This window comes from Erythrolamprus reginae, chromosome 3 (assembly GCF_031021105.1).
Source record: "Erythrolamprus reginae isolate rEryReg1 chromosome 3, rEryReg1.hap1, whole genome shotgun sequence".
In the NCBI taxonomy this organism is placed as follows: domain Eukaryota; kingdom Metazoa; phylum Chordata; class Lepidosauria; order Squamata; family Dipsadidae; genus Erythrolamprus; species Erythrolamprus reginae.
The window spans coordinates 209,481,528-209,502,042 of record NC_091952.1 but is presented as its reverse complement, the minus strand read 5'-3'; the positions used below and the strand labels follow the sequence as shown (position 1 = coordinate 209,502,042).

Sequence of the window (20,515 nt, the reverse complement as noted above, 5' to 3'; positions counted from 1 at the left end):
ATTTCTCATTTGTACACAGTGATGTAATTGGCCCAATTGTTTTCAGCAAGAGAACTGGCATTTCTAAAACTTTATAGAAGTATCATGAAAACTTTATATTTTCTGGATTATTTCCTAACAATATGTTATATAATCAACATACTCTTTTAAAAAATGATATTTTAACAGTTATACCAACATCGTTTATTCTTTGGTAACTTTTTTCAGGATTTATTCTGTTTAGATGCCGTTGTCTTTTTCTCTGTAATTGCATATTGAATCGGTGGCCAAACATATGTGGTGGAGAAGCTAATCATACATCAGAGACATTTATCAGTCGGGATTTATAATAAAACTTTTTATAAAAACAATTCCAGAAAGTTCAAGTCACTAAAGCAGTAGTTGATTGGATTAGGCAACATGTGTTTTATAAGTTAAGGAAGATAACCAACAAGCAGCCAATTAATCATACCAGAGAAGTAGCTTCACATATTTATTTATTTAACATATGGCATATCATATATGGCCTTGCAATACATAGTAACATTTCACTTAGATTTTTTTAAAAAACACAACAAATATGAATGTTAAAAAGATCTATATTCAGATACCAAAGTCTAGGTCAACTAACCACTTAAGCACAGAATCATTTATATTAAGAAAAAAACCTCAGATGTTAGACTGATATATGCCCTGTATTTTTTACCTCACTTCCTGTACTTTCTTACTACCTAAGATAAATTCAGGATAACTTTTATTTTATTTATTTTATTTGTTTATTTATTTTGTCCAATACACAATGAGGGTTTTAGTGGGTATAGATCTACATACACATAGTAAAATACATGATGAAAGGTTATAGAGGAGATACTCATAGTAAAATATATCTAAGAAATAATAGAAAAGAAGATATAGTAATAGAACATATCTATGAAAGAATAGAAGAAGAGATATAGGAATAGAGGAAAGGTATAGGAGATATAGGAGAGCAATAGGACGGGGGACAGAAGGCACTCTAGTGCACTTGTACTCGCCCCTTACTGACCTTACTTTGGTAAAAGAGTTTAGCATTGGATTCTGTCAAAAGCTGAGTGTCAAGGTTTATTGAGATAATTTGAGATAAATTCTGAAGTACATGAGGTGGGTTGCTCCTGGTTTGGCCTAGTTCTGAAACTCGTAGCAGTGGCAGCAGGAGGCTCTGCCCATCCACCCGAGACTCTTCTGTGCATGCGCACACATGAGAAAAACGGTAGTGACGGGATTTAGAACCCACTACTGGGTAGAATGTATCTCTTTCCTGTTTGCTCCCAATTAAAACAATGTCGTTTGGCAGGACCCAGGGGAAGAGCCTTCTCTGTGGCGGCTCCAACCCTCTGGAATCAGCTCCCTCCAGAGATTAGGATTGCCCCCACCCTCCTTGCCTTTCGCAAACTCCTTAAAATCCACCTCTGCCGTCAAGCATGGGGGAACTGAAACATCTCCCCCTGCCTATGTAGTTTTTTGTGTATGATGACTGTATGTATGTTTTTATATATTGGGGTTTCTTGTTTTTTAGACTTTTTAAATGTATTATTGTTATTTTAGATTCCAACTACAGTGATCCCTCGATTTTCGCGATCTCGATCTTCGCGAAACGCTATATCGCGATTTTTCAAAAAATAATAAATTAAAAATACTCCCCGTTTTTTTTGCTATACTGTACCATGGTTTTTCTCACCCGATGACGTCTTTTTTTCTATCATTTCTCTCTCTCTTCCTTCCACCCTTCTCTCTCTCTTTCTTCCTCTCTCACACTCTCTTCCTCCCTCTCTCATCTCTTTCGGGGGGGGCGGCGGGCAGGCGGGTGCCTACGGGGGACGGTGGCTGCCAGCGCTGGACTCGGCGGTGAGAGGGGCGGTAGCGGCGAGCGGGCGGGCGGACGAGTGGCGGGCGGACAAGCGGTGGGCGGACAAGCGGCAGGCAGGCAGGCGGCGGACAAGCGGTGGGCGTACAAGCGGCGGGCAGGCAGGCGGAGGACAAGCGGCAGGCAGACAAGTGGCGGGCGGGCAGATGGAGGACAAGCGGCGGGCGGACAAGCGGCGGGCAGGCAGGCGGCGGACAAGCGGCGGGCAGGCAGGCGGCGGACAAGCGGCGGGCGGACAAGCGGCGGGCGGACAAGCGGCGGGCGGGCAGGCGGCGGACAAGCGGCGGGCGGGCGGCGAGCTGTATGTAGCGGAAATAAAAACACCATGGAAAAGTGGCGCGCATGCGCAGATGGTGTTTTTACTTCCGCACCACTATATCGCGAAAAATCGAGTATCGCGAGGGGTCTTGGAACGTAACCCTCGCGATACTCGAGGGATCACTGTATTAGATTTGTTATTATATATTGTTTTTATCATTGCTGTAAGCCGCCCCGGGGGCGGCATACAAATCTAATTAATAATAATAATAATAATAATAATAATAATAATAATAATAATAATAATAATAATAAACATCCCCACGATGCATTTGGCCAATTTGTTGCTCCAAATTTACATCCAGGTTGTGCTGGGAGGGGGAACAAAAATTACACTGAATGACTGACAGGGCTTCCTCTTGAGATCAGACTATAATTACAACCAGGGCTGAGTTCTAACTTACCTTGCTGCCAGTTCACTTTCTCCCATGCTGTGTGGGCATGCCTCGTGGGTTCATGCGTGCGTGTGCAGTTCCCAAAAAAGTCCAAAAAAATAAATAATAAAAAAGCTGAAAACAAGATGGTGACCGCATGCACAGTGCCAGAAAGTCGGCTTCTGCACATGCTCAGAAGAAAAAATAAATTCATTTTTTAAAAAAATGACAGTGCCCATGGACCAGCACCAACTGACCTGGTTCAGTGATGTCATTGTGACTTCACCAGCAGGTTGCTACTTGTTTGGGCAAACTGGTCCAAATCAGGAAGAACCCACCCCGATTACATCTTTGGAGGTTTGCAGACACTTTAGTAGGAGATATTTTGTCATTTGCTTTACTTGTTATTTCCTGTTACATGGTGATATTTCATGAGTCAGTTTAGATGTCTATTTGATATTTTATTGAAAAAATTAGTGAGGAAATTTTTATATACAGTGTTCCCTCGATTTTCGCGGGAGATTCGTTCCGAGATGGTCCACGAAAGTTGAATTTCCGCGAAGTAGTGTTGCGGAAGTAAATACACTATTTTGGGCTATGAATAGTGTCACAAGCCTTCCCTTAACACTTTAAAACCCCTAAATTGCAATTTGCCATTCCCTTAGAAACCGTTTAGATTATTACTCACCATGTTTATTTATTAAAGTGTATTAAAAAAAATTATTAAAGGCAGACGAAAGTTTGGCGATGACACATGATGTCATCGGGCAGGAAAAACCGTGGTATAGGGAAAAAACCCGTGAAGTATTTTTTAATTAATATTTTTGAAAAACCGTGGGAAAATCAAGGGAACACTGTATTGCTCTATTCTCATAACATATAACATATTTGTGGAGCAAGTCATCATCATTTCTTTCCCATATCTCTTCCCTTTAAGTTAAAGCCCTTAAAATTGACCCCAAATTCCTTCAACCTACCTGTGTAAAATTAGTAGGAACATTATTTTAAATGAAAGCCAATTTTACTATAAATGTAATATCATGACTCAGAATAAAAATGCTACCAATTTTTCTTAAAATATAACAATACAAGGCATTGTAACTCAAAAAATGCAAAGATTTTTATGAAAGTGGAAACCTCTTATAATTTTCTTATAAACTTTCTATTTAATTTTCCTGAAAATATTATTGCTGTTTTGGTATACTGTATGTTTCTAATACTAAATTATGGGATGGTTGAATTATTTTTTTCTGAAAAAGTTTTGGATACAAGAAGTGAGTATAATAATCCAGCCCTCTGAGTGGGTTTAATGATTTCTGAGTATCACAGTAACTAAATCATTTTTGTAATATTATATAAAGGGAATATATAAAGCAAAAGCATTGTTCCGTTTTTCAATCATCCATCTTTAAACAAAAGATCTCTCTACTGGAATCCCCTTTCTCAACTCTACAACTTTACAATTTATATTTTAATTTGTATTGCATTGGTTTTGTTTTGTCATAGAATTAATTGTTGTTTTCCACATTCTGATTGTTTTGTTCTTCTTGTATTAATTTATTAAAAGCTATTTTAGTTCTTAGTGCCAAAATCTATAAAAAGATGTTGGCAATTGCATTTCTCTTGAATTTTAGTAGCATAGTTCTTGGGGCTACCTTGGCCACAAAATTAAGTAGGAATAATAGTTCATTGGCTATAGGTTGAGAACCCCAGAGGAATATACTGAAATTCCTCATTCTTCCTCTATACGAAAGGATGCTGAGATAAATGCAAACCTAGCTGGTTGGCATATAGGGTTGCCTCAAACGTAGAAATGTATTATATTTTAACTCTCCCAAATCCCCAGTCAATTGGGCCTAAAGGGAATTGTGGCATGTAGCTCATACATCTGGGGAAACATCAGATTAGAAATCATAATTGAACCTACGGTATGTAGGTCAAAACCTTTCAATAGTTCAGTTAAGATACTTTTGTAGATACCAAACATGCATAGAAAAACATATGAAAAAATATACATAATTTGGCCATAATGGAAGCTAAAGAGCAACAAGAATAATGTTTATCTCCTTTTGTTGTTCATAGTTTCCAATGAGATATTATATTTAAGAGAGGGATACCACCCACATTTATTACGATAATCCTTTAACATGATTTTATAATTCAGAGTGCACTTTAGATCAAGGGAGATTGTAGCTCCTGTGCAAAGGACAAATGTTTTTGCATTTCTTTACTCTCCTTTGGTGTAAATGTATCGTGTCTAGTATATGGGGAAAAGAAGGAATAAAAGAATAAGATTGATAAGCAATAAATTTATGCTCTGATCCAAAAGTGATTGTACGTTTTTGCAAATAAAATTAGTAAGATTTAAATTTTAAAAATATCCTCTGATTTAGTATATGTAGTTTAAATTTAGGAAGCCTCTTTTCCAATTCTGCTTGCAATATGTAAGTGTTTAAACACAGAAAGAGCATTATTGAAGTATCACTTAAGTCTGCCTAAGAATTAAATATTAATGGGTGTAAACAGTAAAGCTGGTTTTAGATTTAGATATATTTAAATAATAGGAGGCATTTTCACTTATCCCTTAAAAGCTCCACACGTCTTATGGTGCCTCTACAAACAGCTCTTTAAACATTTCTCTCTTATGTTTCAGGGAACTGAAATAGAAGTAGATGAAAATGGTACTTTGGATCTGAGCATGAAAAAGAACCGAAGTCAAGAAAATATTACTTCTCTAAATTCCTTCAGTGCCAATGTCCCCACTCCTTCCTCTTCCCCCTTCAAAACAAGCAGCATTCTGGTCAATGCCACTTTCTACCAAGCTTTGAATGAAAAAGAAGGTTGGGATACACCTATCAATTATAGCAAGAGCCAGGGAAAAAAAGAGGAAGAGAAAGAGGTATTTTGTTACATTTTATTTCATAATACCCAGAGAATCATCTTTAAATTTGGACTATTTATTTCCCAATGCATAACTTGAGTCATTGACAGATACTACTTCACCTCTAAATAGAAATAGAAATGCAATTCATTTGTTGGTTTATTGTCTTAAGGATTGATCAAGTTTATTTCTGCCTATCCGATGCTGGCAGAAAGAGGTATTTAGAATGATGTGTCTTTTATTTGTTACTTGTACGTCATGTTCATTTCTGGAAATGCTATGGGATTCCTAGAAGCCAGCAACAGCTTTTGGCTGTTTCTATGTGAATGAAAACATTTGACCCTTTACATATATCTGTAGTTTAAAAGTATTGCTCATAGTAACCATGATTGATAGTGTTGTAGTTTAACAACATCTAAAGTACCAGATCAATAACTTTAACTCTATTTTAGGAAGGCAGGTATGCATTCTAAAATATTTTTAAGCAGGAGGCCATGTCTAAAGTTTAGAGAGTATGGTACGAGTACCCTTAAAATGGCTGCTACAGGACAATTTGTTCATCTGCACAAACACGCAAATACACATAAATGGGGATGCTTCTTGTTTCTAATTTAGTTATGCTAGAACCCTGCATTTAAAAAAAAATAGATGAACATGCTTCCAAACAAAGCAGTAATCCTCTATTTTATTTTTCAAGAATGTTTATGACTCCTTTGTAGAACCTAATAGCATTCTTGTACAGACAGATTAATGCTTTAGACTGGTGTTCTGCTTTGCAGCATGCGAAATGTCTGATTAATTTTGTTTTTAAAAGCTAGGTCTAAAAAAGCTCCTGATCAGTCTCAAGGAAGACATTTATGGCCACATTCTTCTGTTCTTGCTGCTTTCTATCTTCTTGGTATTCATCATAAAGAAGTCAAACCCCAACAAGGTCTAATATTTATTACATTTCAACCTTTGACTTTAAGCCATATTATATCATAGGATAATGATCTTCAAATAGAAACTTGACCAATCCTAAGTCAAATAAAATGCAGGGACAATTAAGGTAGAAAGAAGTATGCAGATCAAATATATTAGATATTCATCTACTGTTCTTTATCATCTATATTTTCAGCCCAGTTTGGATCCTGGGAATATACCCAGGTTTGGAGTAGGGAGTGCAACCAGACAGGAATACAATAGATACATGAGGACTCTATATCGCTTGGCCATATATTTCTTTGAATTTAAAATCTCAATTGCCAGGAACATAAATCATATAGAAATTGGCTCTCGGGCAGTGATCATCAAGTCAATCAAGCAAGCAACTTAAATCATAAACCATATCTCATTTGCTCCTCTGTGTTCTTCATCAAGGCATTCACAAAACATCAACATGCATATCAGTATAGTGCATCAATTTGGTTTACAATAGAAGCCGAACAGGAAACAAAAATGCAGCTGTGGGCTGATACTCTCCCTTACATAAATAAGACAAATATTTACATAAAGGGAATCATCATTTGAAAAAGATACTGTACTAAATTATAATTTAAAACCTGATGATTTCCTTGATTTTTGTTATGCCCTTTTCATTTATATGTTTATTGACTGTTGATAGTACATTACTTGTTTGTTTTCTCCCTTCCCCCAACTTTTTGCCCATGTTTTCTATACGAATATTGTTGCCAGAATTAAGCAAAGTAGAGCATTATTTAGACATGCTCTTATGATGAATAATCAGCCTCAGATTCTTATAATGCGAATTGAATGACACTTAGATAAATTAACAGGAATCAGCACTGTTTATTCAGATTTATCTTTGTGTACAACATAAGGACAATGCATGTATAATGACTGCCAGGTGGAGACCATATTAATTACATGAAAATTAGTGCAGAAAGTGGGAGATTTATTTTCATGTCATTGCAGTCTTGCATTGCAAAGAAGGATTGCAGTTGTGTAGGAAGAGCCATCACCCCAATCTCTGGCTTTCTGCAGTTAAACAGCTGCTTTAAAAGCTTTACAATAAAGCATTCTGTGTTTTACTTCAATAAAACACATACGAAAAAAATGGTACAATTTGAAGAACCAATAGAAAAAAAATATTTGTAGCTCAGGGTTGAACAGTGGGATCTTTGGTGCTTTCTGAGCTTGATGGTTATCTTGCAGACATCTCATTACTAAACTAGGTAATATGATCTATGCTACAAAAAATGTCTGCAAAAAAACTACCAAGCTCAAAGAGCACCAATTTTATGAATCAAACAGAACTTATTGGAATACATCAAACTTGAATACATTAGCTGAAAGAAACTTGTCAAGGAATTATACTTTGAGCATGTTGTCTGTTTAGAAGCTATGTTAATTATTTTGTATCAATGATATTTTTTATTAAAAACAAAAGATGCAATATCTTAATAATATTTTTGATTGTTAGCAGTGTAGCTGTCTTGAAGTATTTTTGCTCTTATATCAGTAAAACCACTCTTACAAAGCAACTTTATTTTATTTTATTATTATTTGCCTTCTTACCAGAAGAGTATACTAATTATAAGAATAAGTTAATTTCCTTGTTGAAGGAGATGAAAGACCAGAGGGTAATCTTTTTCTTTAAGACTCCTTTGGGAAAATATAAGTGTTACATAAGAACATTCTTCATGATATTAGCCAGAGAATAATATCTCAAGGAGAACCAGGCAGATTCAGGTGTCTAGGAGCAAAAGAGAACCCAAAGATAAAGAAGGAAGCTCTGTGAAAATTGTAAGTTCATAGAAACATATACAAAAATCAATAAAGGCTTATGTCTGAGCTGACCGATCAGTCTGAAGATATCGACATGAAGAGCAAATTACAACTTTCTGAGGTATTTCTTCCTTCTGAATCTCACCAGAACAATGGATTTTACCACCTCAGGGATTAACAAAATAAAAGAAAATTGGCGTACTGCTATATGTGAATTAAACATCTTCTCACAAAAAAAGTGTGCTATCTTCCTAAATCCATGACATAATGGAACAGTGGAAAAGTTTTATAAAATCAACTGTTGAAGTAAAATATATATATGACTTCTTCCTAGAATATAGCAGTCATTGCAGAAATGTGTCTGAATGAAACATTATTCTTACCATGTCTTAAACAACATGATGAAAATTAATATTTTTCCAGCAAAAATACAAGAGATCCAATTTATTTTAATTAAATATGGCATAGTCTAGGGACTATTTAATTTTTATATATGAAAATTCCTTGACAAAAGAAAATTGTCCTTTGTTCTATTTAGTTTTTAACATTTGTCTATTGAATTAATTCATTGACAAAGATTTATTAAGGTTAATTGTGGGATCTTTTATTCTTATAATTTTGGTAATCACATCTAATAAACGTGACACCCAAATTGAGGGTGTCACTAGAAGTTATAATTGTAAATATTGCTTGTGGGCATATGACAATAAATTAAGTAATTGGTTAAAAGTAAAAATCCCATTAACCATTCAAACATTCACATAACAATTTTTAACAATTTGTATTAGCTATAATGTCAATTTGGCATGAACACAAGTTCAAAATGCAATTTTCTATTAATGTTGTATCATGATATTGAAACTGATTTGTTAGTGGTATGATTATCTAATCTATTACATTTTAAATTTCAAACAGTCCAAGTAAATTAACCTAATATGGGTGAAGAGATTGAAAGAAGGAGAGTTTATATTGAATACAGCCATTCGAATCTGATAATAGTAAAAAAAAAAAGTATGGTATAATTTAACATATAGAAAATCTCCACTATCTCTCATCTTCAAATGAAAACTTCATGAATAGGGAACACATAGTATCAACAATATTGCAAACTTTTCAAGAATGTTCCAGAGGGACAGATAAAAATGCTGGTCATTATGTGCATGCTTGCAGATGATAATGGAGGCAAAATAGAAAAAGTGTGCTCAAAAATCATCAATAGAAGACAATAGGGAGACCAATAAACATGATATATTCAGTCTTAAGTAATTTGTATATCAATTCATGAAACGTGATAGCAATAAAGAGGTAGAACTAGAAATCTTAATTTAGAAAATACAGTATATCCAAAGGCATCCCCAAAATCTAGTGAAATTAGAATCGTGACTATATGTAAAAGACATCTCAAAAGATATTTTTAAAATGCTAAAAAATAGAGCTAACAGAAAGCAAGGCAGAGTAGTTTTACCTGCAAATAAAGCATAAAGCTGTAATATTTATTTGAAAACAGATAAAATGTTTGGTAGAAGGAGACCACCAGATTTCTCATCTGAAGCCTGTCCTGACCAGTAATGAATTAAAGATGACAAGCAATTTGGACAAAAGCAACAGCAATCTTTTGGAGTTCAAGATAATCATGGAAAGAAGAGCTGGATGAAATCAGTCATCTGCTTTAGACTTGAGGAAAACATATTTTAATGAACTGGAAGGTGGTCAGCACACCATGACTTAAAACTGGCTTTAAAAATAAATAGGAGGGTAGGAGGGCCTAAAAATGAGATTCTGAAATCAGGAGCAAATGATGTACATCATTAGGAAAAAAGGGAAGTTGACTCTGGAGTTCAATGACAAAATTACAGGGAAGAAGAAAATGCTGCTTAAGAAGGGTCAGCAAATCAGAATAAAAGAAAGATGGCTGAAGTATGCAGAACAACTTTGCACACCCAAATAACAAGGCCAAGCCATAAGAGGAAAACTGACCTACCAGAAACGGAATCAGATATCTTGAAGGAGAAAGTATGTATGCACTCAATCAGTTGTCTCACCACAAAGCCTCATGAGTTGATAGAATCCATACAAAGATGCTAAGATCAATGCCAACACTTTGTCAAAGTGTATGTAAGTCTGGTCAGTGGCCAGAAGAATGGAAAAGGTCATTATTTATCCCCAAATCAACGAAAGGTAAAATGAAAGACTGTTCCAACCACTAAAGCATAACCTAGATACCACATGTGAGTAAAATTCTCCTGCAGATAATGCAGCAATGTTTGGATCCAAATGCCAACAGAGAACTGCCTATGTACAAGCAGGATTTCAGAATGGGAGAGGAATACGTGATCATATATATGTACCGCTCCCTCACTCCTGGCCGTACCGCCCCGTCCTTCCTGTTCTTTTGCAAAGCTTTGAAGACCTATCTCTGCCCGCGGGTGTGGGGGTGTGAGCATTGAGATTGGCTCTGGCTGATGCTGTGAGTGACTGGACTGGATGAATGTGGATGAGTGTGTTGGGATAGATTGGGTTTTTAGATTTTTTTTTAGCTTTGTAGTATTTTAAAAAAAATAGATTTCTACACATTGTATTGTATTGCATTTATCATGTTGTATGAGTCAGTTGAGAAGGGTGGCATAGAAGTCAAATAAATAAATAAATAAATCATTGACTACACAAAAGCCAGATACTACTATGTTGACAACGAAAAACTCTGGACTGTCTCAAAGAACTGGGAATAACACCAGCTCATCCAGCTCATTCAGTCATTGTACTTTTGATCAAGTAGCCACTGTTAAGAATAATGTACGGAGATGCAGAATGGTTCAGAATTGAAGAAGTCACCTGGCATGGTTGCATCCTGTTGCCTGAACTATTCAACATGTGCACAAAAATAGTAATGAGAAATGTACATTTGGAGGAATCTACCAGTGGAATTAAAACTGGTGGTAGAATTATCAACAACCTCTGATATGTAGATGATACAACATTGCTCAGGGAAAGCAAGAAGGATCTGGAGTGCAAATCCTGAGAGTCAAAATTTGAACTGAAAAAAATTGGACTGCACTTTATCATCAACAAAACAAAGTTAATGACAGATGCAGAGAACAGAAAAGTCAGAGTGCAGGTCAACAATGAGACCATAGAAACAGTAAAGGAATTCATCTAAAATCAACCCAAGTGATGACTGCATCCCTGAGATCAGAAGTTGTATAACACTTGGAAGAACTGCGTAATGTCTGGCACGATTAACATCTGGAAGAACAAAGACATCAACCTCACAATCAAATGCAAATTAGTTAACACAATAATGTTTCCAATGGCTACTTATGGCTGCTGAAGCTTGGATTCTAATAAAAAGGCAGGTAGGAGAAGGGTGGACACCTTTGAGCCGTGTTTTGGGAGACAACTATTAAACAGCCCATGGATTGCAAACATAACAAATAAAGAAGTGCTAGACCAAATCTCATCAAAAACATCACTTGAAGCCAAGATCTCCAAACAGAGGCTGTCATTCTTTGTTCATGTCATGCAAACTGACTCACTCAAAAAGTCAATGATGCTGGGAGCAATCAACAGGAAAAAGAAAAGAGACAACCCCCCCCCCCCCCTAATATCTGTTGGTTGGACAGTATAAAAGATGACACCAGAATGACCATGGCAGATCTGAAAGAGGTGGCGCAAGACAGAGGGGCATGGAAAGTGCTGATCCATACAGTGGCCAAGAGTCGGACATGACTGAATGGGTGACAACAGCAAACACTATGTCAGTATTTAAAAGGTGGAGAAAGAAGGCCCTGGGAGACTACAAGCCAGTTAGTTTTATATCTATCCTGGGCAAGTTTTTAGAACACATTATCAAACGTTGTCTCTGTGAACAATTTTAAAAAACAAAACGGTACCATTACCAAGAGCCAGCATCAGTTTCAGAAGAACAAGTTCTACTCAAGTACACCTTTATCTTCTTATGACAGAGAAATTAGTTTGGTAGATGAATGAGATAAATGTAGTAAACTTACTTGATCTCAAGGATACATTTACAGTATTTGCCTTCACTCATCAAAAAGAGATGTATATACTGTCATTTAGAGTTTAAGAGTTTGGTAGCATACATGGCTCATGCATGAACCAAAAGAATTCTCCAAATGGGCCTTGGGAATATAGGAAGGAAGAGGCAAAATATTTATCCTTTCATATGAATAATTTTGTGTCTGATTCATGTCTAAAATGTATTAGATCCAAATAACATTGGCTATAAATGAAAATATCTTAGGTCAAAAACAGCATACTGTAAAGGTAGTATATTAGATGCAGCAAGTAATTATTATTATGTCTAGATTAGATAGACAGACAGACAGACAGACAGACAGACAGACAGAGAGAAAGATACACACACACACACACACACACACACACACGCATGCATGCATACATACATATATACACAGATAGAACTGATTATCAACTTGAAGGTCATTCGTAGAAGGGTTTTTTTTCCTAACAAAGAAATAGCCTATACAGTATGTCCAAATGTCTTCCACATAAATAAATAAATAAACACACAAATAAATAAATAAACAAACAAATAAATAAATAATAAATAAATAAATAATAAAATTCTGAATTGGAGAAAGCTGATATTATTTTTAAAAGGAAGCAAAAAAACTGAGAAATAACTAGAGCTTTTAGTTTAGTTCAACTGTCAGTATTCCAAAGATTTCAGGGCTTAAAATGTTAGAAGTGCCAGATGCTATTATCTGTTATTTGTGTTGTCATTATGTTCTGGTCTTTGCAAAAATCAATATAAATGTCCATCTGTACATTAATGGAATTTCATTTGATTTCCCCCCCTCCTGAATGGGTAGGAATATGGAGGCTGGCAAGAATCCTAAGAACTATGTAACTCAGCTTCCCAAATAACACTCACACACATAGACAGCCAAACAGATCACTTAGAAACAGAATAGAAAGAAGTTAATTAAATGAAAAAAAGCAAACAAACAACTCATGCTTGTGAAAGACTTTTAGTTTAGTTCATATTTAGTTTACTTTCTAGCCCTTACCCCTGCCTGTCTAATATACCTTTGTATTAAATAATGAGGTTTGCCTCTAGTTTTCTGGTTTTGAAGACAGATTGTACAAGCATACAGAAAAGGTCAGATTAATAAACTTATTTCCAATAGCTGTCTCTTGTAGTTGAGTAGGTACAACAAACTCTGAGTACAGACTTTGATCTAAGATGACAGATAATATAAGGTGATCATGACATTATTATTTGAGATTGAACTACTCCAGCATGTTGAACATGCTGATCACTTTTTCTGTCCAGAAAGAATGGTTAGACTCATATGACTTGTTAAGCCATAGTTTGAGGAACAAATCATAGTGGCATGCAACATACAACGTAGAAATTGAATGACTCTGCTTGCAATCAGATATCTTGTTAAACCAAACCCAAATAAACCACATCAGAGTCAGTTTATAAAATCAGACATTTTAAAAAAAATTCTGACTACTTCTGTTTGGAAAAGCATAACATTTGGGTTTATAATTGTGAACAGTTTGCACAATTTCCCCGAGACCTAACAAACAATCTGTTTCAGTGAGTACATATGACTGACTACACACGAAAAAGTAAAAAAAATTCCCACTAAATTTATAAATATTTGTGTGAAAAATAGCATTCAACTAAAAACTTTTATTTATTTTATTTATTTATTTGTTTTGTCCAAAAACATAATGAAGATTACAGAGGATATCCTCTGTAAAATATATCAATGAAAGGGTAGAAGAATAGATGTAGGTATAAGATATATCAATGAAAGAGTAGAAAGAAAGCTATCGGAATAGGAGATATATATAGAGAGTATTATAGGAGAGACATTAGGACAGGGGACAGAAGGAACGCTGGTGCACTTATGCATGCCCCTTACTGACCTCATAGAAATCTGGAGAGGTCAACCGTGGAGATAGGTTTTTTAAAAATAATAATAATAATAACAGTCTCTTCTATTATTTCAGAAAGATTCTGCAATCTGTCCTGAAAGCCTGGAGGAAAAAAAATCTTCAGACGTCTCGGAACCTAGTCCAAAACCCAAGGTCCATTCAAGAGATCTCAAAAAGGAACTGATCACGTGAGTAGATGGATGGGTGGGTGGGTGGATCGATGGATAATTACATATACATTGCATCAGTTATGGTTTAGTTTTCCTGTGTGAACAAAATATTAATACAATTTATTGGATTTTTTAAAAATTCACTCAGTGATTCAAGAACTCCACTTCTAGAATTTTAATTCCCAGGATCCCCGATGGTTTAACACAATACCTGTAAACACAGAATGTAACTAAACTCTGCATATAATAGCTTACATACCTTGTAAACCATGCATGAGATTTTAAAGCACCCAATAATAGTTGTTTTGCTTCTAATGTACATCCAAAATATACTTGCCTGTGCAATTTAACTGAAATATGTAAAAGATCTAAAAGTAACACTCTGGGCAAGGAACCTTTACCAGATATTGTAAAATCATGGAATCAATTATAAATCGTTCAATCACTCTCTACTTAGAATCTAACAACCTACTATCAAAAAAACAATTTGGATTCCGTAAGAAACTATCCTGCAACCTACAACTACTCCACTGCAAAAACATCTGGACTACCCACCTTGATCAAGGAAAATTCATCGATGCAATTTATATCGACTTCTGCAAAGCCTTTGACTCAGTGGTTCACGACAAACTTCTCCTAAAACTCAAATCCTATGGCATCTCAGGACTCCTCCACAACTGGATTACCGCATTCTTGTCAAACAGACAACAAGTTGTCAAAATCGGAAGCGCCATTTCCTCCCCTGTCCCTGTCAAAAGCGGCGTTCCCCAAGGCAGCGTACTAGGTCCTACTCTTTTCATCCTATACATCAACGACCTCTGCGATAATATCGTAAGCAACTGTGTACTTTTTGCCGACGATGTGAAACTCTTCAACACCACCGACAACACACTCACTCTTCAAAAAGACCTTGACTTCATTTCAGATTGGTCCAACACCTGGCAACTTCAAATATCAACCAACAAATGCTCTACCCTCCACATCGGCAAAAAGAATCCAAACCACATATATGAACTGAATAAACAAATCCTCACTACCAACCAACACTCAGTAAAAGACCTCGGAATACTCATTTCAAATGACCTAAGTGCTAAAGCCCACTGCAACAATATCGCCAAAAAAGCCTCCAGAGTTGTTAACCTGATCCTACGCAGCTTTTGCTCCGGCAATCTCACACTACTCACAAGAGCCTACAAAACCTATGCCAGACCCATTCTCGAATACAGCTCATCTGCCTGGAACCCACACCGCATCTCAGACATCAACACTCTCGAAAACGTCCAAAGATACTTCACCAGAAGAGCCCTCCACTCCTCCACTCGAAACAGAATACCCTACGAAAATAGACTAACCATCCTGGGCCTTGAAAGCCTAGAACTAAGGCGTCTAAAACACGATCTGAGTATTGCCCACAAGATCATACGCTGCAACGTCCTTCCGGCCAACGACTACTTCAGCTTCAACAGCAACAACACAAGAGCACACAATAGATTCAAACTTAATATCAATCGCTCCAAACTTGACTGCAAAAAATACGACTTTAACAATCGAGTTGTCGAAGCGTGGAACTCATTACCGGACTCAATAGTGTCAACCCCCAATCCCCTACACTTCTCCATTAAACTCTCCACGATTGACCTCTCCCGATTCCTCAGAGGCCAGTAAGGGGCGTATATAAGTGCACTGTTGTGCCTATCGTCCCCTGTCCAATTCTCTTTTCTTACCTCTTTTATCTTATATATTCTCTCCTCTATATATATTCTCTTCCTATCCACTTCCCTTCTTTTTACTTCCTATCTTTATATATATATTCCTAATGTATATTCTCTCTCATATGTATTGTATATTGGACAAAGAATAAATAAAAAAAAAATAAATAAATAATAAAATATTTGCTGACAGAATTGGTAATGGAAATGGCTCCATCATGAGGAAATAACAAGAATGACAACAGCAACTATAAAGAGAAATTCCGTCTGAAGCTCAATTACAATACAAATACAAGTATAGATTATATCTTTTAGAATGTTAATGATCTCTTCAATGATTATATTATAGCAAGGCAAATTGTATTCCGCAGAATGAACTTGGTTATCAAATGTGTTTATACTGCTACTTAAACTATACATTGTGTGTTTTTTGGAAATACTATTAAGCAACTACACTGATGGTTTAAGAACATTACCAAAAGTTGTGATCAGTTAATTATTAGAAGAGAAAATAGAAAAAAAAATGTTAGAAGGCTCAACTCATTAGTGGATAACTGACTGAATAATTAAATGGTTTAATCACTTTATGAGAAAAAATAAATTTTCATCTCTTTAGGCTGTAGCTTTGTAGCGTCCATCTTCATTTTTCTCCTATCAAACATGCAGATGCGCCACAGTGAAAATGGTTACAGTATTATAATCCATGTTTATTACATTAAAGCAGTATTTTTTCTTACACACAAACTAGTCTTTCCCTGTTCTTCTTGGGACCTCAGTTCAGCTGCTCTTGTTATACTAATTAGTATTCATTATAATGTCACTAACTACAATTAAAGCTATAAGCAGCTAAAAAGGAAGACAAGCATGAGAAGGTATTTTATAGAATTAAACTAAGTGCACCTCCAATTAAAATACTATTAAAATAAACAGTAATATTATCTGATTTCTGATTATCTGATTTCTCAGCAAGTCTATATTTTCACTATATGTTTTTCCACCATACACACATAGCCTTCTAAGTTTGCTTTTCTTTCTCCCCCATCCCTTTCTTCCATGTATGTGGAACTTTAGACTTTTTACAATAAGTAACAGCAACATCGGCTAAACTTCATTTATTTTTCTTTTTTAACTAGCAGTTGAAGCCACTGAAAGGTTATTTCTTTCTTTTAAAGGACTTAAATTAGAAGCTTGCCCCAGACTCAGCTATGCATTTTGCCATGTGCATTTCCTTTCTGCATTTAATTCATTGTATCTAGTCACATCCTATGGGTCACAGAAGTCTTAAAAACCTGGCAACTTGAAGACTAGTGGACTTCAACTCCCAAAATTCTCCAGCCAGCATAGCTGGATGGAGAATTCTGGGAGTTGAAGTCCATAAGTCTTCAAGTTGCCAAGTTTGAGGAACCCTTGGGCTGCTACAAAAGTAGGGACAACCATTACATGGAAAGCAACAAGATACAGAAAGTTCTAACTGTAGTGGTGATCCAGATTATTGTAGTTTAGGTAAAGGAGACCTACTGAAAAAGAGGAATAGACAAATAAGAGTAATAAAAAATAACTCATCCAGAAGATAGACGTGAACCAAGGACGGGGGGGGGGGGTGTTACAGGCTTCTAAAATTCCAAGTGTCTGATGCCTGAATGTCACTTTTTCCAATGCATTTTCTTTCAACATCTTTCAGTGTAAATTGGGTGTTTTGGGGTGGAGCTCCATTTTTGCTACCCCTTTGCATTCCCCCCATCCAGGCAGTAGCCCATCTCTCTCTCTCTCTCTCTCTCTCTCTCTCTCTCTCTCTCTCTCTCTCTCTCTCTGTGTGTGTGTGTGTGTGTGTGTGTGTGTGTGAGAGAGAGAGAGAGAGAGAGAGATGTTTCAACGAGGTCCCACTCGTCATCTTCAGGATGGTGCTTTTGGGAACTCATCAAAACATTGCCAGTAATCTCTAAAATTAACACAGGAAGAAACTTGAATATACCAAGACCTTCAAATGTGTACCTGTGAAAATCTACGAAATATATATATATATCTCCCTCCCTTCCTCTCTCTCTCCCTCTTTCTCTCTCTCTATCCCGGAAATATTGGAAATAAGAGCTTGCTTAGCCATAAAAACAGTCTGGGCTTAAGTCCATTGCAAGGACAGAAAGAAGAGAGACAAGACAGCTCCTTCATTATCACTACATACCACTATATAAAGCATTTGAAGTAACACTTCAGAAAGTTTAGTGGCTTGAATGGAACACCTCTCCTCAAAGCCCAGAGGCAGGAACATCATCTAGGATAGGGGTAAGCAAAATTGGCTTTTCTATGACTTGTGGACTTCAACTCCCAGAATTCCTAAGCCAATCATGCTAGCTCAGAAATTCTGGGATTTAAAGTCCACATGTCGTAGAAGAGCCAACTTTGCCTACTCCTGTTCTAGAAGAGCAACTTTAAGATGTCTGGATTTCAGTTGTCAGAATTCTCTACCTATTTGCTTGAGGAATTCTGAGTGTTCATGTCAAAACACCTCAAAGTTGCTAAGGTTGAGAAACACTGTTCTAGAAGACTCTGTGCAATTGCTTCAAAGGGTTTCCTAAATTATCCATGCATGCCAATAACTGCATAGCCAATTCATGTTACCGGTAACATGACTGTTGCTTGTACACAGGTAGATAGGCACCTCCCAAAACAACTGTGCCAACCCTACTGGAAGACAGATTACTGCAATACATAAATCTTTTGCACGGCCCAATGACAATGGAGAACAGCAGAACATGGCAGAAAATAGTTATTCTCCCTTATGGGTTTTTTTTTCTTAAAGTGAACCCATTTATTTTCTCTCTCTTTCCCAATTAATTTGAGTCTGAGTGGTTCACTTTATTTTCTCAGGTGTCCAACTCCAGGATGCGATGGCAGTGGTCACGTGACAGGAAACTATGCATCTCACCGCAGGTAAAGAAAATGAAATGTGAGAGCATTTAACAAACTATAAAGATACAAGTCTGCAGTTGGTAGTTGTAATAATGGCTATGTATTTACCAAGACCAATACACATTTCTGGGCCCAATTTAAAATATATTTAATCTGTAAGATCCTAAATACTTTGGATTAGGTAATTCACAAGATCTCCTTTGCCTCCATATACTTACTAAAACTTATGTTACAAAAACAACAATAATAATCTTGATGTCTTACATTTCCTGCCTCTTCCTTTGGTTAAGCTTTTAATTTATTTTTAAAAGAACAGTAATCTTTTTAGCTATTATTTTGTTACAGTAGCCTTAAAATTCTCTTGCATTTCATTTTCTTAGTGTTTCTGGATGTCCTTTGGCTGACAAGACGTTAAAATCCTTAATGGCGGCCAATTCTCAGGAGCTTAAGTATGTATTTGTTCCAAAGAAAGGGGAGGGTTATTGACTGATGTTTCTTTACAGGGTTTTTTTCTTCAAAATCCATTATTTAATAACAGCAGCAAGTAAGGTTATTGCTACTCTCTTTTTTCAAACATCATAAATCGCTTTTACCAGGAATATTTTCTTTCTTTAGCTTAATCAAGCCATTCCAATCTTTTGTAATTGAAATTGCATGATGGAAAGCTCAGATGGATGTGCTCATGGGTGGGAAAGGATCCAATTAGATATGTATTGTGGTAAAACCCTTGTCCTCTATTAGCTGGAGGACTACAATGACAATAGTGGTGGTAGAGTTGGAGACTTATTCCCCCCATTTTCCGCATGAGTTTCTAATAGTATAAACATTAAAATGATCCAGACCTACCAGTGTGATTGCATGGAGAACAGGCTGATCCATGGTCCTATAAATTATAATTATTAATAATAATAATAATAATAATAATAATAATAACAACAACAACAATAATAATCATAATAATAGAAATAATAAAGTTGGAAGGGACCTTGGAGGTCTTTAATCCACCCCCCTTCTTAGGCAAGAAACCCTACACCACTTCAGAAAAATGGTTAGCCAACATCTTCTTAAAAACATCCAGTGATGATGATGATGATGACGATGATGACAATAACAGCAACAATAACAATAAATTATTTTAGAATCATTGATAATAGTTGAACATTATATTAGGATTAATAATATTTATTATTAATAATAAATTAGTTCTCAGAGAGGGGCGGCATACAAATCTAATAAATAATAATAGTAATAATAATAATAATAATAATTATTATTATTATTATTATTATTATTATTATTATTATTATTATTATTAATGTTGAATCTTAATGTATTTTTTTAAAACCCAGTGGTAAATCCCATTGACAAATAATAAGAGGATGATGAGGAAGGATGAACTTAGCTATTGATGTTTGCATGTTTTCTATTCACCTGGTCATCTGCTGCTGGTAGAGTAGCTTTGAGCTGAAGAATAAGACTTTTGCCCAAGTTCAGGATTACAGTACATGATGGAAGTGCATAACTATGCCTGTTGCAGAATCAGGAATAATCTCTTATGGAAATGAATGGCTGGAAATTCTGTTTTAGTGGGACATTCCAATCCTGACCGTAGA

The 20,515-nt window shown here is 35.9% G+C and overlaps 1 protein-coding gene across 1 annotated transcript in view; it reads left to right on the top strand.

The window, feature by feature from the left end:
• ST18 (ST18 C2H2C-type zinc finger transcription factor) overlaps positions 1-20,515 on the top strand; it is a 64,190-nt gene that overhangs the window by 31,383 nt on the left and 12,292 nt on the right. The window contains exons 8-11 of the mRNA XM_070747744.1: positions 5,228-5,473; positions 14,192-14,304; positions 18,861-18,923; positions 19,283-19,351. Coding sequence (XP_070603845.1) covers positions 5,228-5,473; positions 14,192-14,304; positions 18,861-18,923; positions 19,283-19,351 — 491 coding nt within the window. The remainder of the gene's footprint in view (positions 1-5,227; positions 5,474-14,191; positions 14,305-18,860; positions 18,924-19,282; positions 19,352-20,515) is intronic.